Consider the following 17,858-nt stretch of genomic DNA (forward strand, 5'->3'; position numbering starts at 1 on the left):
TTTTTTTAGAAGAATTTATTTATTAAATATGAGACCATGAATAAATTTTTTATAATTTTTAATAAATTTTATATGTGTGATAAAAAAGTAAAGATTACATTTTTTTTTTTTTAAGTTAGTTTGTATAAATTTAAATGAATAAACTGAGAAAAAAAGTAAAAAATAAAAAATAAAAAGCTTTTTATCAAACAGCTTCTTGTCCAATTGAATTAGACATGTCCCCGCATGTATCAAAAAAAGAGTCTGAGGACCAAATATTTTTGACAAGGAACCAAAACTACTTGATCTTGACCTTGAAGAGATTCTTGTGGTGCGGATTGGACAAGATTGGTGCTATATTGAAGAGATTCACTTTATCATGTACAAAACCGTGGTTTCCTTGGTATTTTTGGTGGGCAAAATGTTAGGAACCACAGTTGCATTTTTGAAATGATAATGTGGTGATTTAAAATTAGAATTTAGAAGTAAAATATAGATAATTTTTTTTTTTATTTTAATCAGAAAGATACATTTGGTGGAGATTTAAGGATTAAAAATACAGATAATTTTTTTTTTAATGTAAACTTTAGGATTCAATTTAATTAGTTCAACTAGTAAAATTTTTTATGATTGAATAAGAGATCTAGAGTTCAATCTTCGCTTATACCAAAAACCGATTGATGTCTTAATTTGACCATAAAAAATGGTGCTAGAGCTCTAGCACCATTCTTTCAACTTATGACACCCCAAGTTGAAACTCTCCTAAAAAGTTTTTTTTGATTTTTGCCTTTTTGGGTACATTTCTTTTCCAACCTAGTGAAGAATGGTGCTATAGTCTATCCGTTTATGTAAGCTGGTGTCATGTGCAACTCTTGTGACAAAGTTTTTCATCCAACTTAACTAGGTAAGTGCCGGAAGGAGAGCTAAGGATTAGAAGGCTTTGGTTTTATGAGGCAAATCATGCATTTTTATAGTTGATAGAAATAAGTATAAAATTAAGTATAATTTAGGGAAAAATATGGAGTTAATAGGGAAGATAATAAATTAGTCAAATGTTTAATCCCACGTTAAAAATGTGAGAAATTCTTTTATTTTCTATAAGTGTGGTGATTAATGGGTTGAAATATATTGGAGCATACATTGTGCCAGATACATGCACAAAGAAAAGTGAAGGAGAGAGTTAAAATAGTTTGGATACCTAAACTACTTAAGGAATTGTAACAAAGTTTAAGCCTCTTTTATTCACAAGAATATTATATTCATAACATTTTCACAATAAATCAAATATAGTAGATTGTTACTTGTTGTTACTAGTAGGTAAAAAAGTAAATTCAGTGGTATATTTGAATTAAAAACCTATAACAATCTGTCAACTAAAATTTGTTGTGAAAATATTATGAATATGGCACTTTCCTTCGTTCATAGTTTATTTATTTATTTATAAAGTCTTTTATTCATAGTTTGGGTATACTTTCTTTTTACAAAAAAAAAAAACAAATATATAAATATATATATATATATATTTCATTAGAGAAATATTTCACCATAAAATTTCAAAAATCTCATCTCATAAATGTTTGAGGTAAGAAAGTAAATTCAGTGGTATATTTAAATTAAAAACCAATAAAAATCTGTCAACTAAAATTTGTTGTGAAAATATTATGAACATGGTGTTGAGGGCCATTTGCGGAAGCCCAGGCAAACAGAAAAGCCCAATAATGAGGGCTACAAAGAATTGACAAGGTAAATAACAAAAAACCCATTAGGCCCAAACAGCAGGAATAATGGATCACATGCTCAACAAATAAATAAATGGGTCTTGAAGAAGCAAGCGGGCTCAAAGAAGCCAGGAAAGAAAGAAATAGCATCTCATGGGCAGAGTATGAGGTAGAAAAGTGAGAAAGGGCCGCCGCAGACCCAAGACAATGCAAACTAAGAGAGTAAGGGGTTTATAGCAGGCCTATGAACCCCAAAGATAAGGATAAGGTTATTGGGCCGGGGAAGCCCAATGAAGTTAGTAAAAAGCCCATGGGAGTGTGGAATTAGCAAACGGGCCGAGGAAACCAAAAGAAAGCAATCGGGCCATGGATGCCCAAAGGAAAAGCCCAAAGGGACATAGGAGCCCATGAGTAAAAGCAAAAACAGTGCCTACAACAGGCCATTGAGAAAAGGGATGAACGGCTGGCCCAAAAAGAGGGCCAGCAGGATTAAGTTATTACGGCAGGAATAACAATTCAACGTGGCAGGCAATAAAGAAAATCAAAGGTGGGCCAAAGAAATGTAAAGTCCATTATCATAAGAGGCCTAGCTCCTGAATGGAGCGAAAAACCAAAGGAAAACCCACATGAAAGGCCAGGAAACGCAGACGGAGAGTCTCCAGGTCGCGGCAGACGCATGAGCAACAGGCAGACTCTTGGACAAATTTGAAAGGGAAGCACGCGCAAGGCCCAGGCACCACCAACCTGTACCCAGCCAATATAGGACATGGTGGGGCCATGGGCCAGAGGTAAGAGGTAAATGGGGTATGGTTTGGTGGTGGGGAGAGGGGAAAAGATCTATTTGCGACTCCTGCCTAAGCCTCTTTTGGGAGGTATGTCCTGTTGGGATGATAGACCACCCAAAAGAGGCAAGTTTGAGGGGGAACCGTTGGGCGCATGCTCTGAGAGTAGAGAGAGAAAACATTAATATCGTGGTAGGAAGAAATGCTACGGTATACAGAGGAATAAAACAAACCCGCCTCTGTCTGGCAAGGGTGGATGTCGCACAGTCCTGGTGGTCGGCAAGTACATCCAGACCAGACAAAGGTGGTTAAGGGGTAAAACGGTAAAACACTAGCCACGGTAGACGTTATAAAAAAGCTCTTGTCGTGCCCTGTACAAGGGGATCGAAAACAGAGTATATTTTCGGAGTGAAAGGAAAAAACAGAGCAAAAGGAAAAAGAAAAAAAATAAGAAAGAAAACAGAAAGGAAAAGAAAGGAAAACTAAGAAAAAGGGGAGTTAGTTCAATAGGGCATGCACCCATAGATCGGTTTCTCTCTCTCCCCCTCCAAATCTTACCTTTTTCCAAAACGCATAACAAAGACTCTTTCTTTTGGGCAACAACCATTCAGGTCCGACTCCCTCAAAATCATTAATCCCCACGGCAGGATCTTTTTCCTGGGGGGGTTATTTGCATTGAGAATAGGCGTTCTCTCCTCTTTGGCTTTGCTGCGACAGACTAAGTTTAAAACTTAATTTATGCCCATTTAAATTAGCCAGTATTATTTTCTTCATTTTTATCTGTGATTGATATCATTATGACTGTAATCATGCTTTATTAGCAAGGAATGTATAGCCGTTTATTTAAATAAGTCAAAGTACCCTGTTTTAGTTATATCTGTGTGCCGTAACTCATCTGCAACAGTTCTGCTTGCCGTAAACTTGCTCCTGGCAGACAAGGCATAAGTTTGTGCACAAACCAGCCCAAGTTGAGTTACAACTGGACCGGCCCTAACTCCCTTACTCAGAAACACTAGGGCCCATCACTGCAGGAGACAGTCCAGCCCATTACCGCAGGAGACAACCCAACATACCATATCATACAAAAAAGGCCCCTACACATGACACTTTCCTTCGTTCATAGTTTATTTATTTATAAAGTCTTTTATTCATAGTTTGGGTATACTTTCTTTTTACAAAAAAAAAAAAAATATATATATATATATATATTTCATTAGAGAAATATTTCACCATAAAATTTCAAAAATCTCATCTCATAAATGTTTGAATTGGCGGTTAATAATTTAAAATGGAGTGTCTTTTGTCCAATTTCTCAATCTAATTTGAAAAAAAAAATTATTATTATAATACTCATCTCCTTCCAACGGTTCAAACTTCATACCATTCTATTTCTTCTTCTTCCTCAAGAACACAGAGCACAATGCAGCAGCTCATTCACTTCAAACCCCATTCCCACCTCTCACGCAAACCCATTCGTTCATACCCAGTTTGTAAAATGAATACTTCTCTTTACAACACCACCAAATTTGCCCCAAATTCTTCTTTCATTCATTCTTCCCTTTTGCTTTCTCATCAAACCCAGGTGCAAAACTCAATTATATACACAAGAAAGGTCCAAACACCAGCTGTATGTGCAAGAAGAAGCAAAAGGAGAAATGGGTCTCAAAGATCAACAAGGTTTATACTCCAATTGATAACAACCATGGCCTCCAAACTCAAGATTTTGCCACAGCCCTTAGATTTGGTCGTTGCGGAAATCGGCGGTGGAGATGGAAATGGGGGTGGTTTCTGGTTCTGGAAAGTGTTTGGAGGAGGAGGGTTTGATGGGTGGAGAAGGAGAAGAAAAAGGAACAGGAATATGCTGATTCCTGGGTTTTTGGTGATTTGTGGTTTGGGTTTTTTGTTGTTTGGGAAAGAGTTACTATTACAAAGCAATGTGCTTAGTGGGGTTTTGGGTTTTGGGCTAATTGGGGCTGTTTTGATTCAGTGGTGTAAAAATAGAGGAGCTAAAGATTGGATTTTTGGGTTTTGTGTTGGTGGGGTTTTGATGGGTTTGGGGTTAAGGAAGGAGGAGATGCAAAAATGGGTGGAAAAGGTCAGAGTTTGTTCTCCAATAATGCAGGTTAAGAAGCTGAAGAAGAAAAGTTGGTAGTGCAGTAAGAGGAAGCTGAAATACAAGCATTTAGATACAAATTTTATCTTTTGGAAAATTGGAATGTCATTGTTCAATTTTTTTTTTCTTTCTTATCAAAGACAATGAAAAGATTACTCTTCCTAATTCTTTGACCATTTTCTCTTGTAATCGCAATATGTACTCCTTGATTGAAAATTTAAATGAACTTCTTGGTATACTAGTAAGATCGGTGACTGTCAATTTGAACATACTTTGCAGTCTGCACTCTGCATAGAGGTTAAAATATTGGCATCTTGAGATTCAGTACTAGTACCTGATCTTTTTCTTTTGGGCATGACTAGCAAGAATGTGATCCTTGTATACTCTCTATTCACATAAAAGACGGAAAGACAAAGACTGTATTTTGTGTTCTAATGGGGAACAAGATTCCTGCTCCAGGTATTCACATTTCTCATGGGTAAGCATGCTTAATACCTTTTATGTGTTACATATGCTTAAGTGCTGTATTAGATTAACGTTAGTTTGTTATATGATTATATGGTTATTTTATTGCAATTTGCAAACTTGATTGTAATTTGGGATAGTTATTCGAAATCTTAGTGAAAGACAGGGTTTGTTATCTTGTCTTTTGTTCTAAGCCATCTGTGGCGATAAATCAACAATTCTCAGCTTTCTTGGTTAGATTATATTTGCATCTAATTTAATGTTTATGATTGAGATTCTTGCTAGTAATGCTTCTTTTATTATGCAGTTTCATATTCAATATACCACTTTTTATGTGTTTTAGACATCTCTCATATAGTTATAGCCAATGTCTTTTTCATATTGCATCTGTTTCCACACATAATGCAGTCATTTTTGTAAAACTAGCAATCTTTAGTAACAATGAGAATGTATTTTGTAATTCACTATAGTGTGTACTAGTGTTAAAACAAGTTTGATCCGTTTTCCAGATGTTAAGTTCTTCAGACTTAGATCTGGATGTTGCCAGCATGAGGTCCAATAGATGCATCAGTGTAAAAGTTAAATATCTACAAATTTATCTTTTGTTCTTTTGCCAAGTAACGGTTTATGTAATAACTAAGGAATGAGTGGATAAATTAGCTCTTTTAAATAGCTCTTCATATGTGCAAATTCCTTAAGGTTTAAGTGGTGCCTAAGTTGCCACTCTGCTTTTAAAAGAATCTGCGAGGTACCTATTCAACAAAATGTGTCCCAAAGAAATTTGGTGGCTTGAAATTCTAGTAATGGTACTTATAATCCAGTATGGCAAGGCCCCAAGCAATTGCCTAATTTTCCTAATTCCTATTGAAACAAATAGAAGTGAACTAAATATTAGCTGTTAATCTTTGGTTATCTTGTAATCTTTGGACATGAAGAAGTACTTCACAGTATTCCTATAGATTCATGAGCATAAGTACAATGAAATCACAAAGCCAAATGCTGAAGATATCTATATATAACTGTTTCAATCCACATTGATTTATGGGGTAAAATAATCAGATTAGAGTTACAGATACCAGTCCTTGAATGAACTGCAATACTTTGACAGGATGAACAAGCAACACTGCTGTGTTCCCAAAAGTTAAACTCTTAGCACAACCATAGAAAGTCGCCTTAGTGGCATCTACTCTTTAGAGAAGTGTGACATCTGTGGCCTCATTTGAGTTCTTTAGTGGCATTTTACCTCCCCTTCATTTTTTTTGTACCTCTCTTAGTCATAGCATTTACCAAGATGCCTGTTTGTAATTTTTTATCTTCTTTTACAGCTTATGCCAACCAAATTCCTGTACTGCTTGTTGGCTTCGGTTTAAAGAACAGTTCAATTCTGTTGGAGAACCCCTAATATAAGCAGATATGCTACTTTAACTGTCAAAACACATGGTTTGTCTTACGCTACAATCAGCAAAATCATTCAACCTGCACAAAATTAAAAAAAAAAAAAAAAAAGGCATACATAAATATTTATATCAAACAGGATTATCAACATGAAATTGAAAAAGAAATCCAATGCCAACATTCATATGCAGTGATCAGAGACCTCAAAGAAGAATGCAGTTGTACCTTGTTTTAAAAGAAGTAACAAGATGTTTTCAACAAACAAGGGCATTTTAATTCTGATTCCATGTCACAAATGTTTCATTCTTAATTATTGCAAAAATACATCTGCAATACCTCTCGAAAGCTGTTTGAGCTGCAGCTCACAATGGACTATCTAACTTTACAATAAGGAACAAATTACATCAGTTTCCGCAAGCAAAACAGAAGGGACACACATGGACCTACCGTCCTGTCTACGGGTCCCTGCAGCAGCACCAGATGTCACAAACCAATATAATTGTGCTGGAAAAGAAAAACAAAACAACTTGTGAAGGTTCTGGAGAACAGTTCATTCCACATTTGACATGAATGTTAAAGATTTTTAACAATTACTACATGTGTAATTCAGCTATCATAACATAAATGTAATCTGCAAGTGGAACAAGTTTTTAAAGTCAGCCTAAAATTATTTCATGATCCTTATCTAACAGTTACAAGCAAAATAAACTGAGGTGGATACTTATAAGAGTGCTAAATTTAAACTAAACCAGGGTAGTTATCCCACATTTTTTGGCATTTCTCAAATTGAAATTAAATGTAGATTTAGTAAATGCAGAAGCTGCAATCATAAGATGATTACAGTTAATGACAGAAAAAGCACTTGGGATAAGGTCATGAAATTGGAGAAATTCTGATTAAAATAATAAATAAAAAACTAGATGCAAAAAAAAAAAAAAAAAAAAAAAAAACCTTACCACAGAACTAAATTCTGAGAGGAGTTAGAGTAGAATCTGAATCCTAGAGCCCAGGCTTCTTTCAAGTGTAGAGAGGCTTAAAAAGCAAAACACGCGAACATATTATATATGGTTGTCCATGTCACAAACCCATCTGCTTCATCCACAAGGACCACTTAATGGCCTCCAAAAACTTATCATTCTTACGCAGTGCAGAGATCAGATTGGTGTAGGTTATCTTATCAGGTTCTATCCCATTTTCTCTCATTTCCTTAATCAAATGCACAGCATCTTCAACCATTCCTGCAATTCCATATGCCTTGATCAATGTGTTATAGCTGCACAAATTAGGTCCAAGTCCCCGCTCTTTCAATTCTGTGAGCACACCAGCTACTTCATCAATCCATCCCTGTTCTCCATATATATTTATCATTATGTTATATGTGTAGTAGTCAGAAGCACAATCTGATTCCTTCATTCTCTGTAAGACGCTTTTAAAGATCTCCATTTGCCTGTCTTTCCCATAAGCATCCAACATACAATTGTAGGCTTCAAGTGAAACCGAAAAGCCATTAAGTTGCATCTTTTGAACTGTTGATGACATGTTCTTGAAGTATTTATTTTGGCCATATGCAGCTATAATAGTATTGTACGAGATCACATCTACCAAACCTCGTTTTTGAGCCATCCAGAACAACTTTTTAGCTTTCACGAAAAGCTTGGATTTTCCATACACATCAAGCATCACATTGATGGTAATGGTATTAGGAAAAAACCCATGGTGAAGCATTTCATCAAAAAGCCTAGAAAGCTCATCAACTGGCAGAGCACGAGCACAGCAGTTTATCACACAATTGTACATTTCCTGATCCCAAGTCACTTCACTCTTCAAGATTTTATAGTATAGATCAGCTAATTTATCCAACATACCACATCTCTGATATGTGCGAAGCATATCACGGAACAGATAAACATCTGGAACAATGTCTCTCTGCTTGTCCATCATGTCTAAAACAGAGCAAGCCTTGTTCAAAGATCCAGCTTTGATATACATTCTCACAACAATGCTAAAAGCAATCATGTCCAAAGAAATTCCCGAAGATTTCAACTCCAAATAGAGTTGCTCGGCTTCAGGGAAAAGACCCATGACGCTGTAAATGTCAATCATTGTACATGAAATGTGCAAGTTTGGCTTGTCATCATGTTTGGGCATTTGAGTGTATATCTTAATAGCATTCTCAAAATGACCCCACTCCTTGCATGAGCAAATCAACAAATGATACAAGTTATTCTCAAAAAGTGGATCCTTCCAGAGTTTTTCCCCCAACAGTTTTATTGCATCATCCACCATGCAGTATTTCACATATGCCATGACCAAAATGGAGCAAGAAGTCTGGTTAACAAGAACGTGTTGATATAACGAACCTTTCAAAATTAGGGGCACTTTATCAATCCTTGCAGTCCTCTCATATGCCTGTAAAAGAGTTCCAAGGACAGAGGAATGTTGGCATTCCATCTTCAGCATATCATCAAGAGTTCTGGCAGCACCCTCCTCATCCTCATGTCTGGCTTGCAGGTTTATTAGCGTGTACAAGTTAGATGAGTTAGGAGTGTATCCCAACCGCTTGAGCTCCATGTAGTACCATTCTGCCTCCTTATAATTGTCTGCACGACCCCAACCTTCAATCATGGAACGATAAGTTGTTTCATCAGGTTCTAGTCCAACTTCTTGAATGCTCAGAAACACACGTTGAGCAGCATCCATATTGGATACCTTCCCATACCCAGTTATCAATGTATTGTATGCAACAATATTTGGGGAAAACCCTGCTTCTTGCATCGAGACCAATGCCAACTCAGCTTCCTCTAATTTGCCATTCTGACTATACGTATTCAGCATTACCAACCAGTTCTCCAGATTTTTTTCCACTTTATCTTCTCTCATTAAGCCAATAACCCCTTCCGCCTTGTCATACAACCTCAATCGGGTATAAATTGTGATCATCGCCGAGTATGCAGAAGGACATACAATCCCAAAATTCCTCATTTGGCAAAAAGTAAACTCTGCCTCCTCAACATTCCAACCCTTCTGGTAAAGTCCCATGAGCATCCCAAAAGTAGCAACATTAGGCTGAACCCCTTTTTCCAACATCAACCGAAACCACTTTGCACCCAACTCCATTCGCCCCAACTTACAACAAGCATAAATAACTGTATTAAAAACCCGACAATCTAATTCACTACCAAATTTATTACTTAATTCACGAACCATTGTCTCCGCTGCATCCCAATCTTGTCTTCTACCCATCACCCGAAGAACTAAATTATAAGCACTCACATTCTGCTCTAACTTTCCATTGTTTCTCATCCACTCAAAAAATGTCAGAGTTTTGCTATCACTACACTTCTCGAGCCGTTTCAAAACAGCATTACAATGCTCTAAGCTCAAGCCAGGCCCAATAGCAGAGTAATTAACATCCAATTCACCATCACCCACAAACAAATTCTCTATTTCTCGTTCAATACCATACCTTTTGAACCTATATTTCAAACCCACCTCCCTTTTAATCCCCTTCTTCGTACCCAACAGCCTTTTCTCAACCAAGCTCTCATTATCAAAACCATTAGACTCAGAAGTGTTGGGCAAGTCAGTCTCAAACCGAGAGACCTTAATGTGAGTGACCCTATTCAAGGAATTGATTGTACAAGCTTTACTTACATGAATGTAACTAAAAATTGAAGAAACAGAGCACCAATTCAAGGGTTGAGGTGGGTTTACATTGAACTTCTTGGAATCATAGGTTTCCAACGAAATGGAAAGCTTCAGCGAGGCCATGATTCACAGTGACCTACTTACAAACAAGTTCCATGGATCAGTGAATGAATTTGTTATGGAATTTGTAACAATGAAACCCAGCAAGAGTGTGTGTATGTGTGATGCTAGGCATACCTTGGGTTTTAGTGATAACGGTAGTTGAAGCAGTGGAGGAAATTAGAACCAGTGTGCACGTGTGTAAATTGTTGTCCAAATCAGAGCCAAGATTTTTTTTTTTTATATAACGGACATAAGAAACGGAGATATTTCGTGGGGGATTTTTTTTTTTTGGACCAGCAAAACAAGTGGATATGAAGCGGGTTTTCTATTCTCCGCCTCTGCCCCACTACCACTTCGGGGTGGTTTTTTTTTTTTTTTTTTTTTTTTTCAAAACCTTCTCTAAGCAAAACAATACAACAATTTAAGTAATAAAAAATTCAAAAACAATTCAAACATAACAATACAACAACATAAATATTAAAAACATAAAAGTATAAGTTCAATAATATAATATAAAAAAAATTCATAAATTTAAAGGTAGATGGCCAAAAACACACATGAATGTCTTGTGAAAAACCTATAAAAATATTTTTAAATTATTTAAATATAAGCAGAGCCGGTGCAGGGGAAAATGTTAACCTCCATCCCTGCCCCATATGTTATGCGGGGCGAGTAAAACTTGTCCACTAGGGCGGGTGAGGGGGGTACCCTCAAGTTCAGGTTTAAATTGTCATTCCTACTTATTTTGCCAAATAGCATAATTTTAGGAAAAATTTAAGAGAAACCTATCTGGCTAAACTTATTTAGTCATATAGTACTTTTTTGGAACTCGAGTTCCAAGCGATTGGATTGCCACGCGAGCCCATAATGCCTGGAACTTGAGTTCCAAAAAAAATGCTATATAAATATAAGTAAATAAGTTTGGCCGTATGCATTTCTACTAAATTTTTTTCTAAAATTATGCTATTTGGAAAAATTAGCCCATCATTTGGGTCTTATACTACACTGTTTGTTTTGTTTTTTTGTGCTGGTGTGTTACAAATGAGGTTACATAGCTAATATGTTTTGTTTGATGTCATACTGCGATATGTTTTTCACTTTATTATTAGGCTAATATGCCAATTAGTTTTTCTATGGTAGTGAGAATTGAATCTCAAATCTCTTGTATAGAAACAAGAGACTTTATTAATTAAACTAACTAGAACCCACTTATCAAAGCTAAAACGCCAATCCAGTAGACATTGTTGATAACTAATATGTTTCTTTTAAGGTCATATAACAATATGATTGCTCTTTATTATTATGCTAAAATATCAATCGGTTTTTCATGTTAGTAGAATTCAAACCCCAGATCTCTTTTTTTGGGACAAAAAACTTTATCAATTAAGTTAATTGAAACCCACTTATCTAGCTAAGACACAAATCTAGTAGATGTTGGTGGTAACTTGGTAGTTGGTACCCTTTCTGTCTTTCTTTGTCATAGGCACATATCTTATTTGTGTATCCTCAACAAAGTTTGAAACATGAAAGTGGTTTTTGTTCCAATAAAAGCTTTTTTTTTTTTATTTTTAGAAACTTGTTCCAATAAAAACATAGATGAGATGGTTATTATTATTATTATTATTATTATTTTATAATCGGTAAATTTTGCAAACATAAAAGGTATAAGAATAAAATGTAATCCAATGATTGATTAGAAAGGATGTATTCGAGTAGAAAAGAAAGGGGACTTGTATAAAATGGCCCCATTCTAGGTCACACATATATGCAATCTCAATCCAAACATAGTAATTATCTTTCCATCCCAAATATATTGACTTCCACCAATCGGAGTGATGGTAATCCAATAGTTTGAATGTATGGTAGTCTGAACTTTGAACATAATGACTCCTGATCCATTCGATAATTGATCGTTATGACAAATTATCTTGTTCCAAGCTTTGGGTATTTAGGAGGGAAGCTAGTACATGGGGGCTAGAGCGCACGTCTCTAAGTGACAAGCCTCATCTATCATTTCAATATAGGATCTATCCTCTGAATATGTAATTTACACTCAATGTTGACAAACAAAAAGAAAAGCTCTAAGATTGCTTGTCATAATCTGACAGAAAATTGAACTACCCCACATGGAGGACCCTGAGTTACAAGAAAGGAAAAACAAACATAGGTCCTAAGTGATCCAGATGCTTCCAAACGCTTCTTCAAGTGCCCTTCTCTTGCTCAGCTCTGCACTCCACCCTCCTGCCCTTCCACCTCTCTCTGCTCGGAGCTTCATCGTTTCCTCATCATCAGCAGCATAACCATGGAGGTCGAGTCCCCCTCCAAGAGGAACTGGTTGTTGTGCCATGCCAGTTGGTCGTGGCTGCCCTCCAGCAAATGTAGGAGCATATTGTCCCTGTGCACCAGTACCATATCCTGTTTGAGAGCTTTGGTTTGGGGCCTGTCCCAATAAAAAGAAGAAAATGCCATCATTGCTTCTACTCCGTAAAGAGAAGTATCAATATGTTTTCATCTCTTTTAGGCTAGAAAAGTCTAACAGAATAAATTCAAAGCATCATGAAGAAAGCATCCAATTGAAAATGGCCAATGGATTCAACAATTAAAATAGAAAACAAGCAAATTAACAATTAACGTTCTCAAGAATGACCATATCATCTGGTGTATGTCTCAAATGTAACATCTATTGAACTTCTTTGGCATCCTATGATTGTCAATGAGCGGAATAACAAGATCCCAAGATTGTTCTGGGAGGAGTGCCATTTGAGCTAAAGCTCATTGGCATTCCAAGTAGAATGTCATTGCATGTTCAAAGTATAACAGAAAAAGAAAAGCAATCAGTCTTTATGATTTACAGAAATATAACTTTCCCTATACCAGAGCAATGTATAATGTGGACAGTTTTTCCGTTGTATTTTTCTCATTGTACAGTCTTTTTTTCCCTGTGAATTGACTAGATGTCTAAGCTGCATCTGAGAGACCAGGATAATAGACTCAAACACATACTTGTGTGTGTTAAAATAATTACAAATACGGGTCCCATCACTGGTTGGAGAACTTCATTTATAATGGTTCTTTGTAAAATCTAAACACTGATAACAGTTAAGACAAACACTTACTCTAACCCATATATGATGCCTTTCATTGCCAAAAAATTGACATAGGTCATATGTCATTCTTCTCTTACTAGCCCACCCGTTTTGAATCATATGCATCTCCTTGGAGGTCCATCCAACTAAACCATTTCTCAACCCAGTGTGGTAAAGGCTTGAGAATAAAACCAGACTATTTAATTTAGTAACTCTAGTTCATTGAAAAAGCACAGAGAGAGAGAGAGAGAGAGAAGAGGGGGGGGGGGGGGGGGGGGGCACCCACAATAGTACATAGGATGTATACAAAGGAAGTGCCAAAAGGGGAAAGAGAGAAAATTAATAAATGTACACAAACACACAAACAATATATATATATATATATATATTTGATAGGTAAGAAGAATTATATAAATAGTAGACTACTCCATCAAAAAAATGTACTAGGCAAAGAAAAAATAAGTAGAAATAGAAAATTATGTACAAGAGAAGAGAAGAAAAAGGCCTATGAAGCATCATTCATTCAAATAAGGTCCTGAGCAATAGAAACTTAACTGTGGCAACAGTAACTCTGTTCCATCAAATGTTACCCTATGGATTTTAGATAATCAAAAAAATAGTGACCACAATTCCCAAGCTACTGTGCAATGTAATATAAGAAGATTCACAAACTCCCCATGCTCCATCAGAGTATGATTCTTTCTCCTTTTAAAAACATTTATAGACATCTCTCTGAATCATTGGAAAGTCCAAGTAGCAGTAGCAAGAATAATGTGATACTGGCTTTATTATGACAAGTGTAAATCAAGTATCAACTTAAAATTTGAGTAGAAACATCTATTATGCGCAATGAAAAGGAACTGCATTGCCACATTCAAGGTATTCTTTATTTATTTATAAGTTTTTTTTTGATAAGTAATTCTTAATTTATTTATTAGTAAATAAATTCATTAAAGAAAAGTGCAATCCCAATACACAAGCTGTGTAGCCACATTCCAGGTATTCTAACATTAAAATAATAATAATAAAAAATAAAGCTAAAATGTTGATTTATGAAAATAATTTTTAAATTAGGAGCAACACATATACAAAGAACACATAATGTTATCTGATTCAAGGGAGTATAATATTTAATACATGCAGCACCAAAGATTTCAAGTTACAATGATATATTAATATCACTGCCTATGGGCTCATTCTAAAAGAAAGGCTATTCAGTTGCAACCATTAAAGTAGCAAACCAAGAGTTGAAAAGGGTCATCACCCAATACTGATCCCAAGTGCAGCCCTAGGAGTGTGGCTTAGATACTTTTCCCTTAGCATTTCTGCATTAATTGGCTCCTCTCAAGGCTTGAAAAGTGGTCATATGAATTTATATGCTCATAAGTTAGAGTTCGAACTTGCAAGTAGAAAATTAAAATGGGATTGTCCTGCTCTATAAAGCAGAGCATTAAATAGAAAATATCAAAAACATGTATATTTTGTCAAAAGTTCAAAAAAAATTAAAGATCCCAAGTTTGCCTTCTGGTTTTTCTATTTTCCCTTTTCTTGATTTCCCAGCCAATTGAGAAATGTTTTCACTATAGTTAAGAGTCAAGGACAGTCAAATTATCATATATTTCAAGCATTGAAAGCAGTCATCACAGTCAATTCAATATCACTTACATGCTTCTAGTTAGTTTATATACTATTGGCAAAAGGTTGCATGACAGATATCAATTAATATGCTCCCAAAAACCTCAAATAAAAAATTTGACAAAGTATAAACAAATAGAAGGAAAAATAAAATCACACCACTTCACTAGTTCAAGAAAAATATGATAGTTAAAAAAATAATCTCATTTCTCACCCCATCAGAATCATTCTGTGCAGGACCCTTGCTTGCAGCCTGAGCTGCAGCCAATTCTTCAGCCTGTTTTAATAATATCACCAGAATTAGTAGGCCTTTAAGCAAATATTAAAGGACATATCACAAAATTCACCAATGCGAGCAACAGGAACTCATATCATATAATTTTTTTTTTCTCTAGGGCATTAAATAAAAATTATTAAACCAAATCTCAAACCACTTGTTAGGGACAAAGTGGCAGATGTTAGGGAAAGAAAAGTAGAAAACAGAACATTATTCAAGTACCTTCCGAGCTCTGTTTATCATTATTTGGTCATGATTTTCCTTTTCATACTCTGCGATTTTTGCTTCAATAGCAGGGACATCAATTCCTTCAATCAAGTTAAATGCTGAAACAGATTGGTTTTCTTTTTGTTAAAATAGGTACTCATATGTATGGAAATTCAGTAAGGAAAATTAATAAACTTACTCATGTCCTCCACTTCCTCCAAATAATCATTGTATTCTTTTAGGGACGAAAAATCCTCTTCTCGTTTATTGAATCTACAATTTTGTACAAGTTATAATTAGAGAAGATACTTAAAAATACTACTATAATACACTAGCTAAGAAAAAAAGGGAACAGATAATCAAAACCAGAACCTGATTCAAAAAGCACAAACATTAAAAATGTGTCCCAAGTCATTACCTTTTCTATGATTGCTATCAAAACATTATGTGTAGAAGTTGATAAAACAAAAATTCTTTATCTATCCTACATATAGGAAGCTTTGAACGATTGATATGTAAAAACTCCAATATTGGCATCTTTTCCTCTTCAGAATTCATGTGTTAGAACAGACCCTTTCTAAAAAGAATAGATCCACTGGTTCTAAATTAGCAGTCATTTAAAACTTGACATTGGAGACTGAAGTACACAACCAAAATTATGGACCTCCTACGGACATTCTATCTCTTTTGACTTCCTCACTAACAGTTCATTTGATTAAAAAACTGCTGTGAATCTAAACAGATCCTTCTGCCATATCAAAGTTCGTATAAAAAGCACTAAATAAGCTTCTTCTAAGCAAAACAACCAATCACAAAGACATATAGAATCAAAATATCCTACTATCCACAATATCCAAAATCTAAAAATGCCACCATACTTAAAAAGACCCAAATATCCGTACTCATGAGTATCATCATATAACTCACAACCCTATTATCAACCAAATTACATTTTAACCTACAACCAAGTTTCAGTAATTCAACTCTTAATAAATTCAGCGAAAGCATGGTAAAAGCTTATGTTAAATACATATGCACTAATTTCCCCTTGTCCTCGGGCTTCAGTAATTGGAACCTAAGGAATAATTCTACATAAATCACGGTAAAAGCAAAGGTTAAATGCATATGCACTATTGTTCTCCACATTGTCAAAGCTGAATTGCATTCACATGAAACTAGTTAGATTTTCAATTCTTTACAAATGGACACAGAGAGAGCTATCATTACATGCTGGCAATCCTCCTCCTGATAGAAATCTCCTTGCTGTGCGGATTAGAACTTGAAACCACCATTTTTGTTGCACCCCTCAAACTTTTTTAATTCACTTCCCTTCTGTTCTGCTCCAACACAACACAACAGAATTCAAGTATTCAAAAGACCCATCACTGCATTTTACTATAACAATTAAAAAAGAGTAACTTTAAATAAAAAGAGCAGATTTTTAAACCCATACCACGTCAGGAACACCTTTTTTGCAGTTGGGTCCTCAAACCCAAAGATTTAAGCTAAGATTTCTGCACCCAAAAAGAAAAACACTGGTTCATGATCGCTTATTAAGCGAGCAAGTCTAGTTCGAACCACACTAGTTTTACTAAGGTAAAGGTAAAAGCGTTGAATGAAGACATGTGAAAAGTTGGGTCAGACATTTTAACAAACACGTACCGGGCATTTTCTGACCAGGCTTGTGGGCACCGAGTTTCATCAGAGAGAGAGAGAGAGAGAGAGAGAGAGAGGGATACTATGCAGTTTTGAGTCTTAAGACAGGATGCTACCAATATAGGAACTGCTAGGGAAATGGGTCCGATTTTAGATTACCGGTCGACCTCAAATATTCTCTCTCTCTCTAGGGCCTAGAATATAAAATCAAGCTATCGTGATTGATTGGTAAATGCCTAAAACTGGAAATAGACAATTTTTTTTTTTTTTTTTTTTAAAGTAAAAGGTTAGAGAAATTGACAAATTATTCTGTTAGAAGATTATGTTAAGTTCATATTTTCAACATAATATATCCTATAGCTTCTTCTTAAATTATGTGTTTAACTTACTAATTATTTCATTCTAAAAAAAAAAAAAAAAACTCACTAATTATTTATATTTAAATTAGCATAAATTAGATTCTAAAAAAATTAAAAAACAGTAAATAACCAATTTACCTCCACTCTAGGTTTTAGAGTTGAGACAATTCATTTTCTCCGTAACTTATTTTATCTCAAGCATAAAGTAAGGGAAAATACATTGTTAATATTTTGGACATTCAATTCACGTGTAAGCTTTTTTCTTTTATCACACATAGAGGATGTAGAATTCTATGAATTACAAGCCCTCACCTTATCGCACACACTTGTCCACATGGCCTACACCTATTACCCTTTTAGGTCACTACACACACATTACATAAACAATGCTAACATGAGGTATTATGATAATATATAGGGTGTTAAGTTGTTTGCT

General features: G+C 35.3%; 3 protein-coding genes across 10 annotated transcripts; 1 reads left to right on the top strand and 2 right to left on the bottom strand.

Moving 5' to 3' along the window:
- The first annotated feature begins 3,805 nt into the window (after positions 1–3,805).
- Positions 3,806–4,939, top strand: LOC126715671 (uncharacterized). Its single transcript, XM_050416402.1, has one exon. The coding sequence runs from the start codon at positions 3,900–3,902 to the stop codon at positions 4,629–4,631; it is 732 nt and encodes a 243-aa protein (XP_050272359.1). The 5' UTR covers positions 3,806–3,899; the 3' UTR covers positions 4,632–4,939.
- Positions 4,940–6,036: 1,097 nt separating this feature from the next.
- LOC126715672 (pentatricopeptide repeat-containing protein At4g30825, chloroplastic) lies at positions 6,037–10,478 on the bottom strand. 7 transcript variants are annotated; one of them, XM_050416410.1, is made up of 4 exons: positions 10,338–10,478; positions 10,167–10,236; positions 7,409–10,071; positions 6,037–6,533 (listed from the first exon to the last, which is right to left on the bottom strand). In XM_050416410.1, the coding sequence occupies exons 2-3, from the start codon at positions 10,184–10,186 to the stop codon at positions 7,530–7,532; spliced, it is 2,562 nt and encodes an 853-aa protein (XP_050272367.1). In that variant the 5' UTR covers positions 10,187–10,236; positions 10,338–10,478; the 3' UTR covers positions 6,037–6,533; positions 7,409–7,529. The 7 variants fall into 7 exon arrangements, with proteins under 7 accessions (XP_050272367.1, XP_050272362.1, XP_050272366.1 ...); XM_050416405.1 differs by having other exon boundaries at positions 7,409–10,236; XM_050416409.1 differs by adding an exon at positions 6,900–6,917 and having other exon boundaries at positions 7,409–10,418.
- A 1,505-nt stretch (positions 10,479–11,983) lies between these two features.
- Positions 11,984–17,335, bottom strand: LOC126715673 (uncharacterized). 2 transcript variants are annotated; one of them, XM_050416412.1, is made up of 7 exons: positions 17,070–17,335; positions 16,861–16,921; positions 16,635–16,744; positions 15,607–15,680; positions 15,423–15,508; positions 15,138–15,200; positions 11,984–12,642 (listed from the first exon to the last, which is right to left on the bottom strand). In XM_050416412.1, exons 3-7 carry the CDS (start codon positions 16,697–16,699, stop codon positions 12,373–12,375), a joined length of 558 nt encoding a protein of 185 aa, XP_050272369.1. In that variant the 5' UTR covers positions 16,700–16,744; positions 16,861–16,921; positions 17,070–17,335; the 3' UTR covers positions 11,984–12,372. The 2 variants fall into 2 exon arrangements, with proteins under 2 accessions (XP_050272369.1, XP_050272368.1); XM_050416411.1 differs by having other exon boundaries at positions 15,423–15,526; positions 17,070–17,326.
- Positions 17,336–17,858: the final 523 nt, after the last annotated feature.

This window comes from Quercus robur, chromosome 2 (assembly GCF_932294415.1).
Source record: "Quercus robur chromosome 2, dhQueRobu3.1, whole genome shotgun sequence".
NCBI classification, from domain to species: Eukaryota; Viridiplantae; Streptophyta; class Magnoliopsida; order Fagales; family Fagaceae; genus Quercus; species Quercus robur.

Bases quoted from the DNA above. Each gene is read 5' to 3' on its own strand.
- LOC126715673 (XM_050416411.1), bottom strand. From the start codon at position 16,699: ATGGTGGTTTCAAGTTCTAATCCGCACAGCAAGGAGATTTCTATCAGG. The intron at 15,681-16,634 runs GTAATGATAGCT...ACAAAATTGTAG, and splicing joins AGGAGGAGGATTGCCAGCAT to ATTCAATAAACGAGAAGAGG. The intron at 15,527-15,606 runs GTAAGTTTATTA...AATCTGTTTCAG, and splicing joins GGAGGAAGTGGAGGACATGA to CATTTAACTTGATTGAAGGA.
- LOC126715671 (XM_050416402.1), top strand. From the start codon at position 3,900: ATGCAGCAGCTCATTCACTTCAAACCCCATTCCCACCTCTCACGCAAA.
- LOC126715672 (XM_050416405.1), bottom strand. From the start codon at position 10,223: ATGGCCTCGCTGAAGCTTTCCATTTCGTTGGAAACCTATGATTCCAAG.